The sequence below is a fragment of the Aureococcus anophagefferens genome (assembly GCF_000186865.1).
Source record: "Aureococcus anophagefferens unplaced genomic scaffold AURANscaffold_8, whole genome shotgun sequence".
NCBI classification, from domain to species: Eukaryota; class Pelagophyceae; order Pelagomonadales; family Pelagomonadaceae; genus Aureococcus; species Aureococcus anophagefferens.
The window spans coordinates 1,511,046-1,527,090 of record NW_008705568.1 but is presented as its reverse complement, the minus strand read 5'-3'; the positions used below and the strand labels follow the sequence as shown (position 1 = coordinate 1,527,090).

At 70.3% G+C, this 16,045-nt stretch overlaps 5 protein-coding genes across 5 annotated transcripts; 2 read left to right on the top strand and 3 right to left on the bottom strand.

The window, feature by feature from the left end:
- Positions 1-3,769: 3,769 nt before the first annotated feature.
- Positions 3,770-6,121, bottom strand: AURANDRAFT_70168 (hypothetical protein; the record flags this gene model as incomplete). Its single annotated transcript, XM_009038363.1, has 4 exons — positions 3,770-4,121; positions 4,323-5,782; positions 5,841-5,940; positions 6,061-6,121. 3 exons carry the CDS (start codon positions 5,934-5,936, stop codon positions 3,770-3,772), a joined length of 1,908 nt encoding a protein of 635 aa, XP_009036611.1.
- A 170-nt stretch (positions 6,122-6,291) lies between these two features.
- Positions 6,292-8,126, top strand: AURANDRAFT_63997 (hypothetical protein; the record flags this gene model as incomplete). The annotated part of the gene is made up of 2 exons (XM_009038446.1): positions 6,292-6,998; positions 7,199-8,126. The coding sequence occupies 2 exons, from the start codon at positions 6,292-6,294 to the stop codon at positions 8,124-8,126; spliced, it is 1,635 nt and encodes a 544-aa protein (XP_009036694.1).
- Positions 8,127-8,842: 716 nt separating this feature from the next.
- Positions 8,843-9,841, bottom strand: AURANDRAFT_63996 (hypothetical protein; the record flags this gene model as incomplete). Its single annotated transcript, XM_009038362.1, has 1 exon — positions 8,843-9,841. The coding sequence occupies one exon, from the start codon at positions 9,839-9,841 to the stop codon at positions 8,843-8,845; it is 999 nt and encodes a 332-aa protein (XP_009036610.1).
- Positions 9,842-10,136: 295 nt separating this feature from the next.
- On the top strand, positions 10,137-13,134 carry AURANDRAFT_63995 (hypothetical protein; the record flags this gene model as incomplete). Its single annotated transcript, XM_009038447.1, has 3 exons — positions 10,137-10,824; positions 10,902-11,808; positions 12,027-13,134. The coding sequence occupies 3 exons, from the start codon at positions 10,137-10,139 to the stop codon at positions 13,132-13,134; spliced, it is 2,703 nt and encodes a 900-aa protein (XP_009036695.1).
- A 1,311-nt stretch (positions 13,135-14,445) lies between these two features.
- AURANDRAFT_1326 (hypothetical protein) lies at positions 14,446-15,510 on the bottom strand (the record flags this gene model as incomplete). Its single annotated transcript, XM_009038186.1, has 1 exon — positions 14,446-15,510. A coding segment is annotated over one exon (1,065 nt), but the record flags the coding sequence as incomplete, so codon positions are not given.
- Positions 15,511-16,045: the final 535 nt, after the last annotated feature.

Genomic DNA, 16,045 nt, shown 5'->3' with positions numbered 1-16,045 from the left:
TTCCTTGATGCTTGTTGCGCTGCGATGTCAACTAAATGTCAACACCGACCGGCGCGTTGAGGCACCAAGCGAGCGCTTAAATTCACCCCCAGTTGGCCATGAGGTGGCCGAGGGGCGCCGGGAGCGGGCCGTCCGGGTTCTCGCGGACGTGGGGCAACCGCGCGGCCGCGCGGCCGCGCTCGAAGCCGTCGTACATGCCCTCGAGGAACCGCGTCCGCTCGGCGTCGACCGTCGCCGGCGGCTCGCACGCGGCCGGCGGCGGCCGCCGCTTCCGGAGGGCGAAGTAGCGCGCGTTGTGGTCCGCGCCGAAGGCCGGCCCCGAGGCGACGACGTCGAGGCCCGCGACCTCGAAGGCCGCGCGCCAGCCCGTTTCGTCGCGGTAGCCGTCGGCCGGCGCGCCCGTGTCCCGCGCGTGCTCCGCGTTGTAGCGGCGGAAGCCGTCCGCGTCGAGCTCCTCGTTGACGAGCACCCAGTCCCGCGACACGCGCGCGAGCTCCGCGAGCAGGGCCGGCTGCCGCTCGCGCGGCACGTGGTGCAGCACGAACATGCAGGACACGACGTCGAAGGTTTCGGACGCCGCGGGCAGGGGCAGCGCGTCGTAGAGCTCGACGTCCGCCCAGGCCGCGCCGGCGCGGTACATGGTCGTCGAGGCGCCCGGGTCCCGGAATTCGAGGCCCTTGACGGCGCCGAGCCTGTAGATCCGCCGCGCGATCTCGGCCATGGAGCCGTCGCCGGCGCCGACGTCGAGGAGCGTCAGCCCCTCGAGGTCCCACATGGCGGCGAAGACGCGCCAGACGCGGCTCGAGACCCAGAAGCGGCCCGGGTCCGGGTCCGCCCACGCCGCGAGCGACGCCGGCACCGCCGCGACGACGCCCGCGGCGTGGTCCACGTAGAAGCAGGCCTCGGCGCCGTCGGCGGCGCGGTCCCGCGGCGGGCACGCGCGGCCCTCGGCGAAGCCGTAGCCGAGGAAGTGGCGCCGCGCGTCGTCGCGGAACTCGGGCGAGGCGGCCACGTCCGGGTTGTCGAGGGCATATTGCGCCCAGTCGCAGTCTGCTACCAACGCGCTCCGCTGCGCGAGGCAGCCGTCGTCCTGCGCGCGGTCGAGTCGTGCGAGGAGCAGCGCGGCGGCCGCGGCGCGACGCATGGCGGGTCGCCTCGCAAAGACGGGTGCCATCGGAGGCTGCCCGAGCTTACACGTGCTCGGCGGGCCGCCTCGCAAAGAAGGGAGGCTTAGAGGCTGCCCGAGCTTATTACAAGTGCTCCGTTGAATGCAAGGTCGGCTTCATCCGACGCGCGCAGCCCCGTCACGTCGCCATGGCCATCCGACCCCCGCCCCGTGCGCGGCAGCCCCCGCGAGTCGAAGAGTTACCTTGGCAGCGCGGGCCCGCGTCTCGCGAACCCGCCGCGGCGGACCGGACGACCTACTTCTCCCCCGACGGGGAGAGCGCCATGTGGTAGGCGAGGAACGCGTTGCCGCCGTAGCCCGCCGGGCTGATGGGCTGCGGGTGCGCCACGGGCGCGGACGTGTTGAAGCTGTGGTGGATCGACTTGCCGCAGCCCTTGAAGGACACGTCGGAAGCGGACGCTCGCCTGCGGGGGGACGGCCGTCGTTCGTTTCCGCCGCCTCGGCGCGTCGATCCCGTCGCGTCGGTCGCGTGGTCGACGAGCGGCCCGCGCTCGGCGCGTCGATGCCGTCGCTCGCGCGCGCGCGCGGGGACCGCCCCCGCGTCGGGCGACGTCGGGCGGACGCGGGCGTACGCGCATGGACGTCGTGTTCGTCGCCGTCGCGGCCCCCGCGCGGCAGAGCGGGTTCACGGCCGACGTGATGCCCTTGTAGTTCCGCGGCGCCCAGGGGTTCCCGGACGTGATGCGCCCGCTGAACTGGCGCCGGCCGCAGCCGTCCTTCGGCACGTAGCGCCAATATTCGTCCTGCACCGGCGCGCGGATGCTCATGGCGGGCGGCGCGGACCGGCGACGCCGCCGCTCGGGCTGCGGTCCGCCGCCGGGGGGCTGCCGCGGCCACGCGACGACGGAGAGAGCTTCAGGGAGCGCCGAGCTATTAGACGAGTTGGTAAACATGCAGCTCCGTACCGTCGGCGAGCGGCCAGTGGAGGAATTGGGAGGAGGCATAGAGAGGGCGCCTGAGCGAAGGCGCGCGGCGCGCGGCTACTCCATCCCTCGTCGTCCAGGGCCTCGAGCGCCTCGCTCGCCTCGCGCGCGGCGGAAGACAAGGCGACCGCCGCACCGCTTCGCGCCATGGCCGCCGGCGCCGGCGCGCCCCGCGGCGGCTACAGCGTCGCGTCCCTCGTCGTCCAGGGCGCGTTCGTCGCCATCTGCATCGTGCTCATCATCGTCAACGTGAAGCACAGCCAGGGCTGCCGCGGCTACGACAGCGACGACGCGGCGCTCCGCCAGCGCGCGCTCGAGCACCGATTGGCGGTCATGGAGGGCGAGGTCCGGGAGAACTCGAAGCTGCTCCACGACTTCCTCGAGAAATTGGGCACATTCGTGAGCGTCGCCGAGCTCGCGGAGCTCCGCGGCCTCAAGCGCGCGTGCCACGCGGAGGCGGAGTCGATCGTCGCGGCGCTCGCGGAATCGCCGCCGCCGCCGATGCCGACGTTCACGGCGCCGGGCGGCGGCGACGAGTTCGGGGTCGGCGGCGACGACGTCTACGGCTACAAGGACGACGTCTTCGAGGGCGGGGCGACGCCCTACGGCGAATTGGAGCAACGCGGCTACGGCGACGACTTCGCGCGGGATTTGCCGTCGACGGAGGAGCGGAGCGCGACCTGCAAGGACTGGCGGTCCCAGTACGCCGTGAGCCCCGGCGTGTCCTGGGGCACGCTGCCCCTGGACCTCCAGGCCACGTGGCGCGACTACGACTGCGACATCTTCCTCCAGGAGTCCGTCCAGGGCATGCTCGCGGACGGCGACGCGCGCGCGGCGAAGGCCGCGGAGAACCGCGTCCGCGTCGTCGACGACTACTTCGACGACGTCGTCGGCGACGTCGAGTCCCTCGCCCAGTAAGTTTACTTCGCGGCCTCCTAGGGGAAGACGCGGAAGTGGAGGAACTTGAACGTGATGTAGGCCGCGGTCGTGAGCGCGAGGTAGCGCGAGACGAAGACGTCGACGAAGTCGACGACGCTCCGGACGACGCCGATGGCGTCGCCGAGGAGGCGCACGCCGGAGAGCGCGGCGATCGCGGGCCCGTTCGACGACTCGTCGGCCCACGCGTCGTCCGCTTCCAATTTCTCGACGGCCTTGGAGCCCAGGAAGCGCGTCGGCATGCCGAGGAAGAAGTCGACGTAGGTCACGACGACCTGGACGATCTTCGTCGAGCCCACGAGGATGAAGTTCAAAGCCAGCGCGAAGATCGTCCCCGCGAGGAACGTCTCGACGGTCTCGTGGAAGGGCAGCACCCAGGACAGGCCCTTGTCGCGCACGAAGGGCACGATGGCCTCCGTGAAGAAGGACTCGACGACGCAGAGCTCGAGGCGCAGCCGCAGCAGGCCGCCGGCGATGAGCGGCGCGTACTCCTTGTAGACGTCGGGCCCCACCAACAGGTTCACGGAGCCCTGGGCCGTGCGGTACAGCGCGTCGGACGCCACGCACACGGGCGCGAACGTCGCCGGGTCGAAGGCCGCGAGCTCCGGCACGCCGCGGAGCGCGACCGACGACCCGCGGAAGAGGGACGCCGGCGACGGCGGGGTCGTTTTTTTTTCCGGTTCCGGGGGAGGAGGGGGGGGGGGGATCGGCGCGTCGGGGTCCGCTAGTCGACCTTGATGGACGCGTAGATCTTCTTCGTGAACCAGAGGCAGGCGAAGAAGCCGCAGGCGCCCGTCAGCGCGAAGAGCCCCAACGAAATCAGGATCATGTAGCCGAAGTAGAGCACGTAGGTGAACCACTCGTCCGCCGCGAGGCGCCCAAAGTAGACGCAGCTGTAGAGCAGCACGTAGAGCGCGGTGCTCCCGGAGGTGAGGAAGGCGCGCCACCACCAGTGGTAGTTCTCGGAGCAGAGCTGGAAGTAGCAGAGCACGATGGTGATCTCGCAGCACGTGACGATCAGGATCACGAAGACGAGCGCGGTGAAGCCGAAGACGTAGTAGTACTGGTCCATCCACCTGGATAGGAAAAGAGAGATTCAACGTCGCTTCAACGTGAGTGTTCCCGCGCGCGCGCGTTCCGGAAATAGCATCCACGCTTCGAGACCGTTCCGAGGGATGATCGCTCGTCCCAAAATCAGCCGAAACGAGTGGAAAACGGCCGAGAGAGGAGCCTTTGAAGTCGGGAATGTCGCACCCTTTTCCCGCCCCGCCGTCCACATGGAGCTCAGGATGAAGAAGAGCTCGACGAAGCAGGCCCCGAAGGGCAGGATGCCCCCCACGAGCGTCGTGAAGCCCAGGCTCAGGTACCAGGGCTGGGGCGCGGGCACCTCGCGCGGGATGTTCGACGTGATCACGGGGTACGACAGCGGCTCGCGCTTGAACCCGAGGTACGCGCCCAGGAAGACGAGGGGCACGGACACGCCGAACCACAGCGCGAGCAGGCTGAGCAGGGACAGCAGGGGCACGGCGCCCGTAGACCCGTAGCTGTAGAGCATGCCGTCGAAGGAGAGGAACGTGACGAAGCACACGCCGGGGTACGCGAACGCCGTGTACAGCGTGCACTTCTGCCAGAGCCGGCCCTTGAAGGTCTTGTAGAGCGTCGCCGCCGTGTAGCCCGCCGGCGCGCCCATCATGACGAAGAGCACGAGCACGGCCGTCGCCAGCGACCCGCGGTTCGCGGGGCTCAGGAAGCCAGCCGCCGCGAAGACGATGCAGATCGTCGTGCACAGGAGCACCTGGACGCCCGTGCCGCAGGCGACGCAGAAGAGCATGGGGCAGGACGCCGGCGGGCGGAAGACGTCGGCGTGGACCAGCTTCCAGCCGCTCTCCTCGCGGTCCTCGGCCTTCTCCTCGTCGGTCAGCGTCCGGTTGTAGCGGACGATGTCGCGGTGGAGGTTCCGCACCAGGATCATGGCGACCATGACGGACAGGAAGAGCACGATCAGCAAGGAGTTGATGATGGAGAACCAGTGGACCTTGTCGCTCACCTGGTTGTCCATGGACAGATAAATGTCCCAGCGCGACGCCCACTTGACGTTCGACGCGCGCCACAACACGTCGTACGTGAAGACCACGGTCCCGACGCTCACGTCCTGCTTCGCGGCGATGGACTCGTAGACCATGGGCCCGCTCTTGTCGCAGGTCTCGAGCACGGGCGCCTCGGCGACGTCCTTGCCGTCCCATTTCGCGTCGCCCGCGAAGCGGTGCTTCACCGTGAAAGGTTCCACATAAAACCCGACGACGCGGGACCCGTCGTCGAGGGGGTGGTACTCCACGATAATGTTCACGTGGTTGAAGAGGTAGGACGCCTTGTGGTCCTGGTAGCCCACGGGGAAGCCGCCCGCGTACGCCGTGATGATGTACTGTTCCGAGTCGACGATCGACGCGGCCGGCAAATTGTCGATGATCCAGTTGTTGTGGTACTCCTCCTTGATGATCGTCTTCAGCGCGCTCACGTCGCTCTTGGCCAGGTCCACCTGGCAGAGCACCTTGCAGAACTGGTCCTGCTCCATGAAGAGCTGGAAGGGGCTGTTCTCGATCAAGTCGCCGCCGAGGAACTCGCCCAGGTTCTCCGTGGCCCGCTTGATGCCCCCGCGGGGGCGGCAGAACTTGAGGCTGTAGTAGTCGTAGGGGATCTGCGTGTGCACGCTCGTCAGCTTGTTCACCTTGAGCTCGACCTGCGCGCGCGGCGGTCGCGGCGGCGGCGGCGCGGCGGCGCGCGGCGCGGGTTCGCGCCTTGTCGCCGTAGCGGAACGTGCGGGGCGCGACGCCCGGCAGGTAGAAGGCGTCGCTGCCGGCCAGGGCCCCGAGGAGCAGGGCGACGACCCGCATGGTCCTGCGAAGGCAAAGGACGTGGGCCGCGGGCGAATTGGGCCGGCGGTCCCCGCCGTGCGCGCGCCGTCTCGTCGCGCGCGGCGGCGCGCGTCGCGCGGGGGTGCGGCGGCGACTCGCGCACCTCGCGACCCGGGCCCCTCGACGGCGAAGCCCGCGCCTAAAAGACCAAACGCAGTGCCGGCGGCCTCTTGCCACAGCTCGCGGCGAGTTGCGACGCGAGCGCGCAACACCTGGGGCTGCCCACAGCGGCCGCCGTCGTCGCCGTCACCGGCGACGAGCATCGCGTCTCGCGTCGGCAGCGCGGCGCCGCGCCTCGCGTAGAACACCTGCGCCACCGGCGTCGCACGCCGCGATGCGCGGTCGGCTCCTCCTCGTCGCCATCGGGGCTGCCTTCGGCAGCGACGAGCGCTTCGCGGGCCGCGTCGCCGAGCTGCGGAGCTTCGTCGCCGCCGAGGGCCACGGCGACGTGCCCATGGGCGAGCCGCTGGGCAAGTGGGTCGCGTCCGTGCGCCGCGCGGCGCGCGGCGGCAAATTGGACCCCGAGAAGCGGCGGACGTACGCCGAGGCGGGAGGCACGTTCGCGCCGCTCGAGGGCCGCTGGGACGCGGCGGTGGACCTGCTCCGCGGCTTCGTGAAGCGCGAGGGCCACGCGGCCGTGCCCCGCAACCACACGGAGGGCGGCGTCTTCCTCGCCGCGTGGCTCCGGGGCGCGCGGCGGTCCGCCGCGGCGGGGACGCTCGAGCCGGCGCGCGCCGCGGCGCTCGAGGCGCTCGGCGTCGCGCTGCGGCGCAAGGAGGACCTCCGGGAGCAGAACTTCGACAAGTACCTCGCGGCGCTCGCGGCCTACGCGGCGGAGGCGCGCGTCAAGGACGCGCCGCGCGACGCGACGCACGACGGTTTGGACGTCGGCCGCTGGCTCGCGGGGCAACGCGCCAAGCACGCGGCGGGGAGCCTCGACGCGGGCCGGCGGGCGAAGCTCGAGGCCGCGGGGTTCTCGCCGTCGCCCGCGCGGGCGACGAAGCCGTCGGTGTGGGACCTGGAGGCGCCGGACATCCCAGCGTCCGGCGCGGGGCAGCAAAAGAGAGCGAAATTCCCAACTTCAAAGGCTCCTCTCTCGGCCGGTTTCCACTCGTTTTGGCTGATTTTTGGACGTGCGATCATCTCTCGGAACGGTCTCGAAGCGTGGATGCTTTTTTCGGAACGCGCGCGCGCGGAACACTCACGTTGAAGCGAACTTGAATCACTCTTGTCCTGCCCAGGTCCGGCGCCGCGCGGAGCGCGTGGTTCCGGACGCAGGTCGAGGACCAGCCGACGACACTGGGCCAATGGTACGACACGTGCGTCGGCCACGGCGCCAAGTTCCCCTTCCGGCCGCGCCAGTCCCAGGTGTCGTGGCGCGACGACCAGGTCTACCACATCATGTGCATCCTGGAGCGGAAGCTCGCGCTCGGCGAGTCCAAATTCTCCGCGCTGCAGATCGGCGCGAACGACGGCAAGGACGCGTTCTACGACGCGCTGGTCTACGCGCGACGGCACTACGGCGACGTGGACGTCCGGGCGACGTTGGTCGAACCGACGCTCCACAACTTCGACAAGCTCAAGGCGCACTACGGCGCGTCCGAAACCGTCGGCCAAATCGTCGAATACGTCAACGGCGCGGTCTGCGACAGCTGCTGCGCGCCCGACGGCACGACGCAGATCTTCCACCCGCGCTGGTCCCTCCTCGAGGAGTGGGAGCAGAAGGCGCGCGAAAACCCGGACAAGCACCCCAAGGCGTTCCAGACGCCCGACGGGTCCTGGCGCCAGCGCTGGCTCTACGAGCTCAACAGCCTGGACCGGAACAACCTCAAGACCCACTTCAAGAACGACGGCGACGTCGAGTCCACGACGATCTCCTGCCTGCCCGCGTCGCGGCTCGGCGACGACCACGACTACGTCATGATCGACGTCGAGGGCTTCGACTTCGAGGTGCTCGCGTCGCTGGACCTCGCGAAGCAGCGGCCCCTCGTCATCAACTTCGAGTCGAAGATCATGGAGGCGCAGCGGCCCGACGCGCTCTGGCGCGCGGCGACGTTCTGCAACGACGCGGGCTACCACGTCCTCCGCGGCCGCGCGAACTACATCTGCGTCCGCGGCGACGCGCCCGACGTCGCGCTGCGGGACGTCGTCGCGAAGACCCTGGCATAAGGCGCGTTACGGTCGTTCGGCGTGGATGGCGCGGCCCGTAGGACCCCCGGCGCACGTCGCTCGCGGCGGCCTCAATCGCCGTTGACGACGCTGCCCGTGTCGAGGACCGCGTCGGAGCCGCGGCTCCGGTAGAGGCGCTGGAACCCCCAGATGAAGGCATCCGTCTCGGCCGACTTCCCGAACCAGAGGAGCTGGCCGATGACCCACTCGTAGAGGACGGCGTAGATGACCATGAGCACGAGGAAGTCGAGGACGGCGGACGCGACGGCCAGCTTCAAATTCCGCGTCGCGTAGCACGCGGACCAGTTGACGACGACGCAGAGGATGACCGCCGTCACGAGCTGGCAGACCTGGTAGGTGTTGGCGACGCTCGGGTGCTTCTCGTAGATGTAGTCGTCGGCGATGACGATCCGCCCCTTGGACGTCTGGCGCTGCATCGCGACCTCGCCGACCAGGACCGTAATCGCGACGCCCGCGAGCGACAGGCCCTGGACGACGGGCTGGAGCCATACCCAGGGGGAGGAGCACACGGTCTTCGCGACGCGGTCGAGCGGGCACGGCCCCAGTGCGCCCGCGGCCCGCCGCGCTTCGAGCGCCGCGGCCTCGCGGCCCGCGAAGAGGTCGCCGTAGACGGAGTGCCTGGGCAGGACACAAAATATTCAACACGACTTCAATGTGAGCGTATTCGAACGGTTCCGACGTAGATTTTTCACCGTCTAGAAAGAACTCGCCGAGAGAAAACGATCCGTCCAAAAATCAGCCGAATCGACTTCGATGTGACCGAGCTCGAGAGTTTTTGCTGGACGGGGCGTTCCACCGGTTGTTTCCGGCACGGCGGAGCGCGTCGCGCCGATGCCGAAGCCGCTGTCGAGGCCGAGGAGGAACATGAGCGCCGTCGCGTTCAGCAGGATGTTCAGCGGGCCGTCGGACGTGCCGACGATCTGGATCGTCTGCTCGACCATGACGAGGGCCAATAGCAGGCGGAGCTGCTGCACGAGGAACGCCAAGGCGACGTAGGTCCAGGCCGCGAAAGTCCGCGGCAGCGTCACGCGCCCGCCGTCGACGAAGGTGCTCGAGAGCAGGCCCGCGCTGATGATCAGGCTCTCGATGGCGCCCTCGAGTTCGAAGGTGATGCTCACCGCGGTCGCGACGAGCGTGATGAAGACGAAGACGGGGACCCCAAAGTAGAGGATCCGCCCGTTGGGGTTGAGGGCGTCGGTCCGCGACGGCTGGGGCGGCCCCTGCGGGTAGAGGTAGGCCATGTACTCGTCGTCCTCGAGGTAGTTGTACCACGAGAAGTCCGCGCTCTGCGCGAACCAGACCGCCCCCAGCGCGACGATCGACAGGAGCAGCAGGGCCATGGCCACGAGCGCCTGCGCGACGAGCCCGGGCGACAGCGACCGCGTCCCCGCCTGGGCCTCGCGCACGAGGTTGTACTGCACCGTCGAGTAGAAGCCACCCGACGCGCTCTCGCGGAGCGCGTCCCGGAGGCCCGAGACGGCGTCCGCGTCGCCGGCGCCGTCGCGCGCGTCGCCGCCGCCGTCGCCGGCCGCGTCGGCGGCCTCGTCGTCGTCGGCGGAGTCCTCGGAAACCATGATCTCCTCCGTCCGCGCCTTCTTCTTGACCGCGGTCTTCCGGGCCTTCTTCGCTGCCTTGCGGGACGGGCGCGTGAGGCGCGTGATGGTATTCTGCTCGTCTTGCGCCGGCAGCTCCATCAGATCGACGCCCTCGCCGTCCGCGGGCGCTTCCTGGCCATTAAAGCAGGACATCATCGCCCACGGGGTGTCGTCGACGGGGCTGGCGCGTGCTGCAGTATGTAGCAGCCCGGGCGGCGATCGAAAAATGAGCGTCGAAAGGGGGGCTAATGTTCGATTGGTGAGCTTCAAGTTGTCGTAGAGTTTCGGGAGCCGGATTTGTGCCGGGCTGTCTAGGGCTGGGAAGGGCTGCTCCACGCCCAAACTCCACAGACTTCGGCGCCGTTCCGTGGCGCCCGCGTCGCCCACGGGAGACATGGAGAGATTCAGCTGCATGCTGCCGAGCGGCGACGAGCCGGAGCCCACCACCGCGCAGCTCACGGTGGCGCTCGCCATGGTCGAGGAGCGGCTCGCGCTGCTCGAGTCGGGGCAGGCGCCGGACGGGCTCGTGAAGCGGAGCGCGTCGCGGCGCGCGACGGGCGACGGGACGGCGGTGGCCGTCTTCGCCGACGACGACGTTGATGCTGATGTTGATGTCGATGCTGTCGCCGCCCCGCCCGCGGAGGAGAAGCGGAAGTGGTCCGAGTGCCTGAGCCCTCGCGCGGCCGCGCGCAAGGTCGTCGCCATGATGGGCGAGGACAACCCGCACGTGCGGAGCCGGCGGTCGAGCGTCGAGGCGGGCGAGGAGGCGGAGCTGACGGAGTCCATCGTCGGGGGCCTCGCCGACAAGATCTCGCGGTCGCACTACAACTTCTCCACGCACCGCGTGCTCGAGTCGGCGAGCGTGAAAGAGGTGTCGACGCGCTTCGCGGCGTGCGTGTCCATGCTCGGCCTCCAGCTCTACGTGCTCCTCGTGGTCTCGGACACGACGTGGCTCTCCTGGTTCAACCGGCGCGTCAACGACTCGAACTACGAGGACGCGGGCTACGATGAAAACCCGATGAAGGAGCGCGACAAGCCGAACGACTGGGCCGCGCTCACGCAGCGCTGGGGCGCGGGGCGGCGTCCCGCGGCCGAAACGATGTTCGAGAGCTTTCGACCGGGAAAACGATGGAACCGTCGTCACCGTCGCGCTCGGTAGGCGAGTGGAACTCGGAGATCCTGGGCATCCCCGTGATCACGCTCCTGCCGCTCATCTTCGCCGTGCTCATGGTCAACGTGAGCATGCGGGACACGATCCAGGAGATCGTCGTCGGCCGCATGCTCGTCCACGAGGCGGCCAGCGGCCCGCGGAGCGCCGTCGCCTATTTCATCCACTTCCTGCGCGTCATGTGCGTCATGCAGTTCATCGACAGCACGTCCATGGTCCTCGGGCTGTCGAACGGGCCCTTCAACCTCGTCGCGGACTCGCTCGCGCTCATCTTCATCCTCGACTGGGACAAGCTGCTCCGCTTCGGCTCGAAGAAGAGCCTCTTCGGCGAGGCCAAGGCCGCGACGAACCGGGCGCACGCGCGGACCATCGAGGTCGTCGCGGCGCGCCTCGCGGTGCCCGTGCTGGGCCAGGGCACGCGCGAGCGCCAGCGCGGCGGCCGCGCCGAGGAGGCGCTGCTCGTCGCGCTCGCGGCCTTCTCCTTCGTGGCCACGCAGCGCATGCAGCGGCTCACGAGCCACGGGCGCATGACGCACCCGGACGACACGGCGCGCCAGGGCGTCCGCGTGGCCTTCCGCGTCGGCTCCTACGCGTCCCTCGCGTGCGTGCTGCTCTTCGTCAACTTCACGTGCCGCGCGGTGACGACGCGCGCGAAGCGCAAGTCCGTGCTGGCCGTGCTGACCCTCACGGTCGTCGAGTTCGTCGTCTTCATCTTCGTCTCCTACATCATCCTCTACAACCTCCTCAGCGAGGCCCTCACCTACGGCGACTTCGACAAGGCCTACTTTCAGCCCCACGCGGTCCTCGGCCACGTCCTCGCGATCTACGACGACGACGACATGGTCTACGACGACGACATCTTCAAGCCCGGCGACGACGACACGCCGGACTTCGAGGGGTTCTTCGAGAAGCTTCACGCGTGATAAACTGCCTGGTTGACCAGGGTATTGAAGGGGACGCGCGCTCGACTGGCGCCCGCCCGGGGAGGAGAGGGAGGCCCGCGGAACTCAACCAGAGCTGGTTGAGCTCACGGTGAAGCCCAGTTGCACTGAACTTGCAGCATCTCGATAGGCGATGGGCCGCAAGTAGTAGATCGCACCGCCGCACGATGTCCAGCGAATCCATCGTCCAGGACCCGCTGGGCCGCAGCGCGCTCATCGACCTCGAGGAGCGCGGCATCCTGAGCCGCGCCGAGGCGCGCAGCGTCCTGGCGCGCCGCGAGCGCTTCGAGGTCGAGCTCGGCGGGTCGAAGCCGACGCGGGCGAGCTTCCTGCGCTACGTCGTCTACGAGCTCAAGCTCGACCGCATCCGCGCGTCGCGCACGCGCCGGCTCGCCAGCGGCAAGCGCGGCCCCGGCGACTTCTTCGGCGTCCGCCACGTCTACGCGCTCTACGAGCGCGCGCTCGCGCGCTTCCCCGAGGACCTGGACCTCTGGCTCGAGTACGTCGCCTACGCGAAGCGGAACAAGGCGCCGAAGATGGTCGGGCGCCTCCTCGCGCGCGCGCTCCAGCGCCACGGCACGCGGCCCGAGCTCTGGGTCCACGCGGCGAAGTGGGAATTGGTCGACCAGGGCAATGCGCGCGGCGCGCGGCGCATGCTCCAGCGGGGCCTGCGGCTCCACGCGACCTGCGTCGAGCTCTGGGCGTCCTACTTCTCCTTCGAGGTCAAGTACGTCGCGACGCTCGCCGCGCGGCGCGACGCGCTCGGCGTCGCCGACGGCGCGCACGAGGGCGACGGCGACGGCTTCTTCGCGGGCGACGCGCCCGTGGCCGTCGCCGAGGCGGCGCTCGCGGCCGCGCCGGCGGCGCGCGCGACGCTCCTCGCGGCGTTCCGCCGGGCCTGCGGCGACCACGGCGCCTGCGGCGCCGCGGTCGCCGCGCGGCTCCCGGCCGACGGCGACGACGACTCGGGCGACGACTCGGGCTCGGGCGAGGACGAGGACGAGTCCGAGTCCGAGTCCTCCTCCGACGGGGACGACCGGCGGACGCGGCGCGAGCTCCGGCGGACGCTCGTGCTCGCGGCCGCGCCGGCGCACGCCGCGCGCGCGGCCGCGGGCCGCGGCGACGCGCGGTCCGCGCGCGACGCGGCGCGCGCGTTCGGCCGCTGCCACGACGGCGCGAGTCTCCGCGCCGCCGCGGCCTTCCGCTTCGCGTCCGGCGGCGCGCTCGACGCGAAGCACGCGGCCGCGCTCGACGGCGCCCGGGCCCACGCGCGGCGGCTCTAAGAGAAGCTCGCTAGGCGTCCGCGGACGGGGGCAGGGGCGGCGCGGGCGCGCTCGGCGCCGCGGCCGGCGCGGCCGTCGGCGCGGGCGCGAGGAAGCCCGCGACCGCGTCCGTGCCGAGCGTCGCGGCGAGCTGGTCGAGGAAGGGACGCTGGTCCGCCTCGGGCAGCGCGCCGTCGGCCGTGAGCGCGTCCGGGTGCCGCCGGCCCTGGTGCGAGTCCGCGAGGGCCCGGAGCGGCGCGTCGTCGGTGAGCGCGAGGGGGTGTTCGAAGCCCTCTTGTGCGACGTCCGCGCGCGCCTCGCCGTCGGCGACGACCTCGAAGACGTAGTAGCGCTGCTTCGGCGTCCAGGAGTTGGGGAGCACGAGGGGCTCGCCCAATGGCCGGAGGCGCCCGAGGTCGAAGCCCGCGGGGAGGTCGTCGTAGGTCACGACGACGCACCCCGGCGGCGCGTGCTTGGCGACGACGGCCAGCACCTCCCCCCGCGCACCGCCGCCGAAGCCCAGCGAGTCCCAGATCAGCGCCGCGCCCTGGAAGGCGCGCTCGCCCGCCCGCGCGTCGCCGTGGTAGAAGCGGACGTCGAGATCCCACGTCGCGGGCGAGTTGGCCTCGTCGCGGGCCTCCCGCGCGACGTCGACGCGCCGCTCGAGGATCTCCAGCCCCACGGTCGTGCGGATGTTCGGCAGCAGGAACGCGAGGCCCAGCGCCACCCAGCCGACGGACGACCCGAGGACGACGCAGTCGGAGCCCGTCGGCGCCGCGCCGCGCCGCGCGCAGGCCTCGAGCACGCGCGCGATCGTCCGGCACGGCGTCACGCCATAGATGCCGAAGCGGCTCTTGCTCCAGCCGTGCGCCGCGCAGAGCGCCTCGTGCTCCGCGACCTCGGCGGCGTCCGCGAAGGGGTCGTAGGCCTCCATGAAGGCCAGGCACCGCGCGAGGGCCTCGGCGCTGATCGACGTCGCCTCGCCCCAGGTCGTGAAGGGGCGCGCGTTGCTCGCCGACGCCGCGAGGTTCCGCGCGAGCTGCGCGTGCTCGTCGTCGCCGGGCGACGCCGGCGCCGGCGGCGAGGCGAGGCACTGCGCGAGGGAATCCATGATGCGCTGCGCTCTCGATCTCGGCGAATTCGAAGCGCTGCCGCTGACCTTTGCGTCACGTTGAGGTAAATCAAGGTCCTCCGCTCATCTGGAACGGGGAGCACGCGACGTTCCACGACGCCCCGATTTCCACTCAGCCGCACGCCCCTTATCCCCCTGGGGCGGCCGCTTTCCTACTCGGCCGTGGGCGCGAGCGTCGCGTTCATCTGGCGCAACGTGGGCACCTTGAGGAAGCGCGTCGACTCCGGGTTGAAGTCCGGCGTCTCGATGAACTGCTGGAAGAGGGTCTCCGTGCGCTTGCGCAGGCCCTCGAGCGACTTCTCGTTGCGGCCGCGGTTGAGGAGGTCCGCCTCGCGGTCGCACAGCTCGACGATGTCGTGCGTGAGCGGGCACGCGAACTCCTGGACGGTCCACTTGACGTTCAGCAGGATCTGGAGCCGCTCGTCGGGCGGGAGGCGGTCCGTGGCCAGGCCCCGGTACAGGTCCCGGAGCTCCTGCGCGCGCGTCGTGAACGGCGTGTGCACCTCGTGCAACTCGCCGTCGCCCGCCTCCCACTTCTTGGGGAAAGCCATCAGTTCCATGACGCGCTCGACGCGCCGCGCCTTGCCCTCCTTGGCGGCCTGGGCCTTGAGGCGGTCGATGGTCTGCAAAGCTTTCGTCTCCTTCGCGAGGACGTCGGACATGGCCGCTTTCACGTCGCCGGGCGTCGCGTCGGGGATGGCCCGCACGCGCTCCATCTCCTTGGCGCGCCAGGCCTCGAGCTCGTTGTACAACAGCTCGAAGTCCTTCGCGGACCGCGGGTTGATGCGGCGCTCGACCTCGAACTGGCGCCGCCGGCTCGCGGCCCGCCCGGCCTCGTCCGCGCCCCGCTCCTCGGCGACCTGGGCGTCGTAGAGCCGCTGGCGGATGCCCCAGGTGCGCCGCCGCGCGAGGTAGCCCCGCCAGAAGCACTGGAGCACCTGCGTCTTCTGCCGCTTGAGCTCGAGGAGCTGCGCGGCCGTGAAGTAGCGGCGCGACGCGCGCACGACGTCGCCCCGGTCGTCCATCAACAGGTCCTCGCGCTTCATCTGCGTGCCGTACTCGCGGTTCGACTGCGCGGACCGCGTCTTCGTCTCGTACGTCTGCGTGTCCCGGTTTCGCAGGCATTCGACGTTCTTGCGCTGGGGCAACAGCCCGAACTCGGCGGACTGGCAGGACGCGTGGTGGTAGACCTTGCCCGTCTTCTTGTGGCGGTAGCCGCCGAGGTAGGGCTTTCTTGTCGTGCATTTCGCGACGTCGACCGTGACGACCGCGCGCTCCTCGCCGTCGGGCCCCAGCACCAGGACCTCGATGGTCTCGGGCATGACGTACTCCGGGTCCGCGTAGGGCGGCCACTGCTCGTCGGCGTCGTTCTGGACGATCACCGGGGCGCCGCCCGCGCTCCCGGGCGCCGCGGCCGAGGCCTTGAGCGGGGGCTTCGTGGGATTCGCGCGCTCCTGGTGCCCGCGGATCGACGCCTGGAGCTTCGACGCGGCGAGGTTCGTCTCCTCGCTCGGCTCGACGTTCTCGTCGCCCATGGTGCGGCGCGGCGCGCCCGGCCAGCAGCGCGCGGCCCAAAGGAGCGGGGCAGCGTCGTTGCGGCGTCAATGATACGCCCAGTTTCGTGCAGTCGGCAGTATCTCCGGGGGCAGCGCCGCGCTCTCCTCGAGCGACGCGGTGGGGACCGCCATGTACTCCCTGGGCATCCACGACCTCCAGGAGAAGAGCCGCAAGGCCCAGGAGGCGAAGCTGCGGCGGCACCAGAGCTCCCAGGGCCAGTCGGTCCAGCGGCGCGACTTCGTG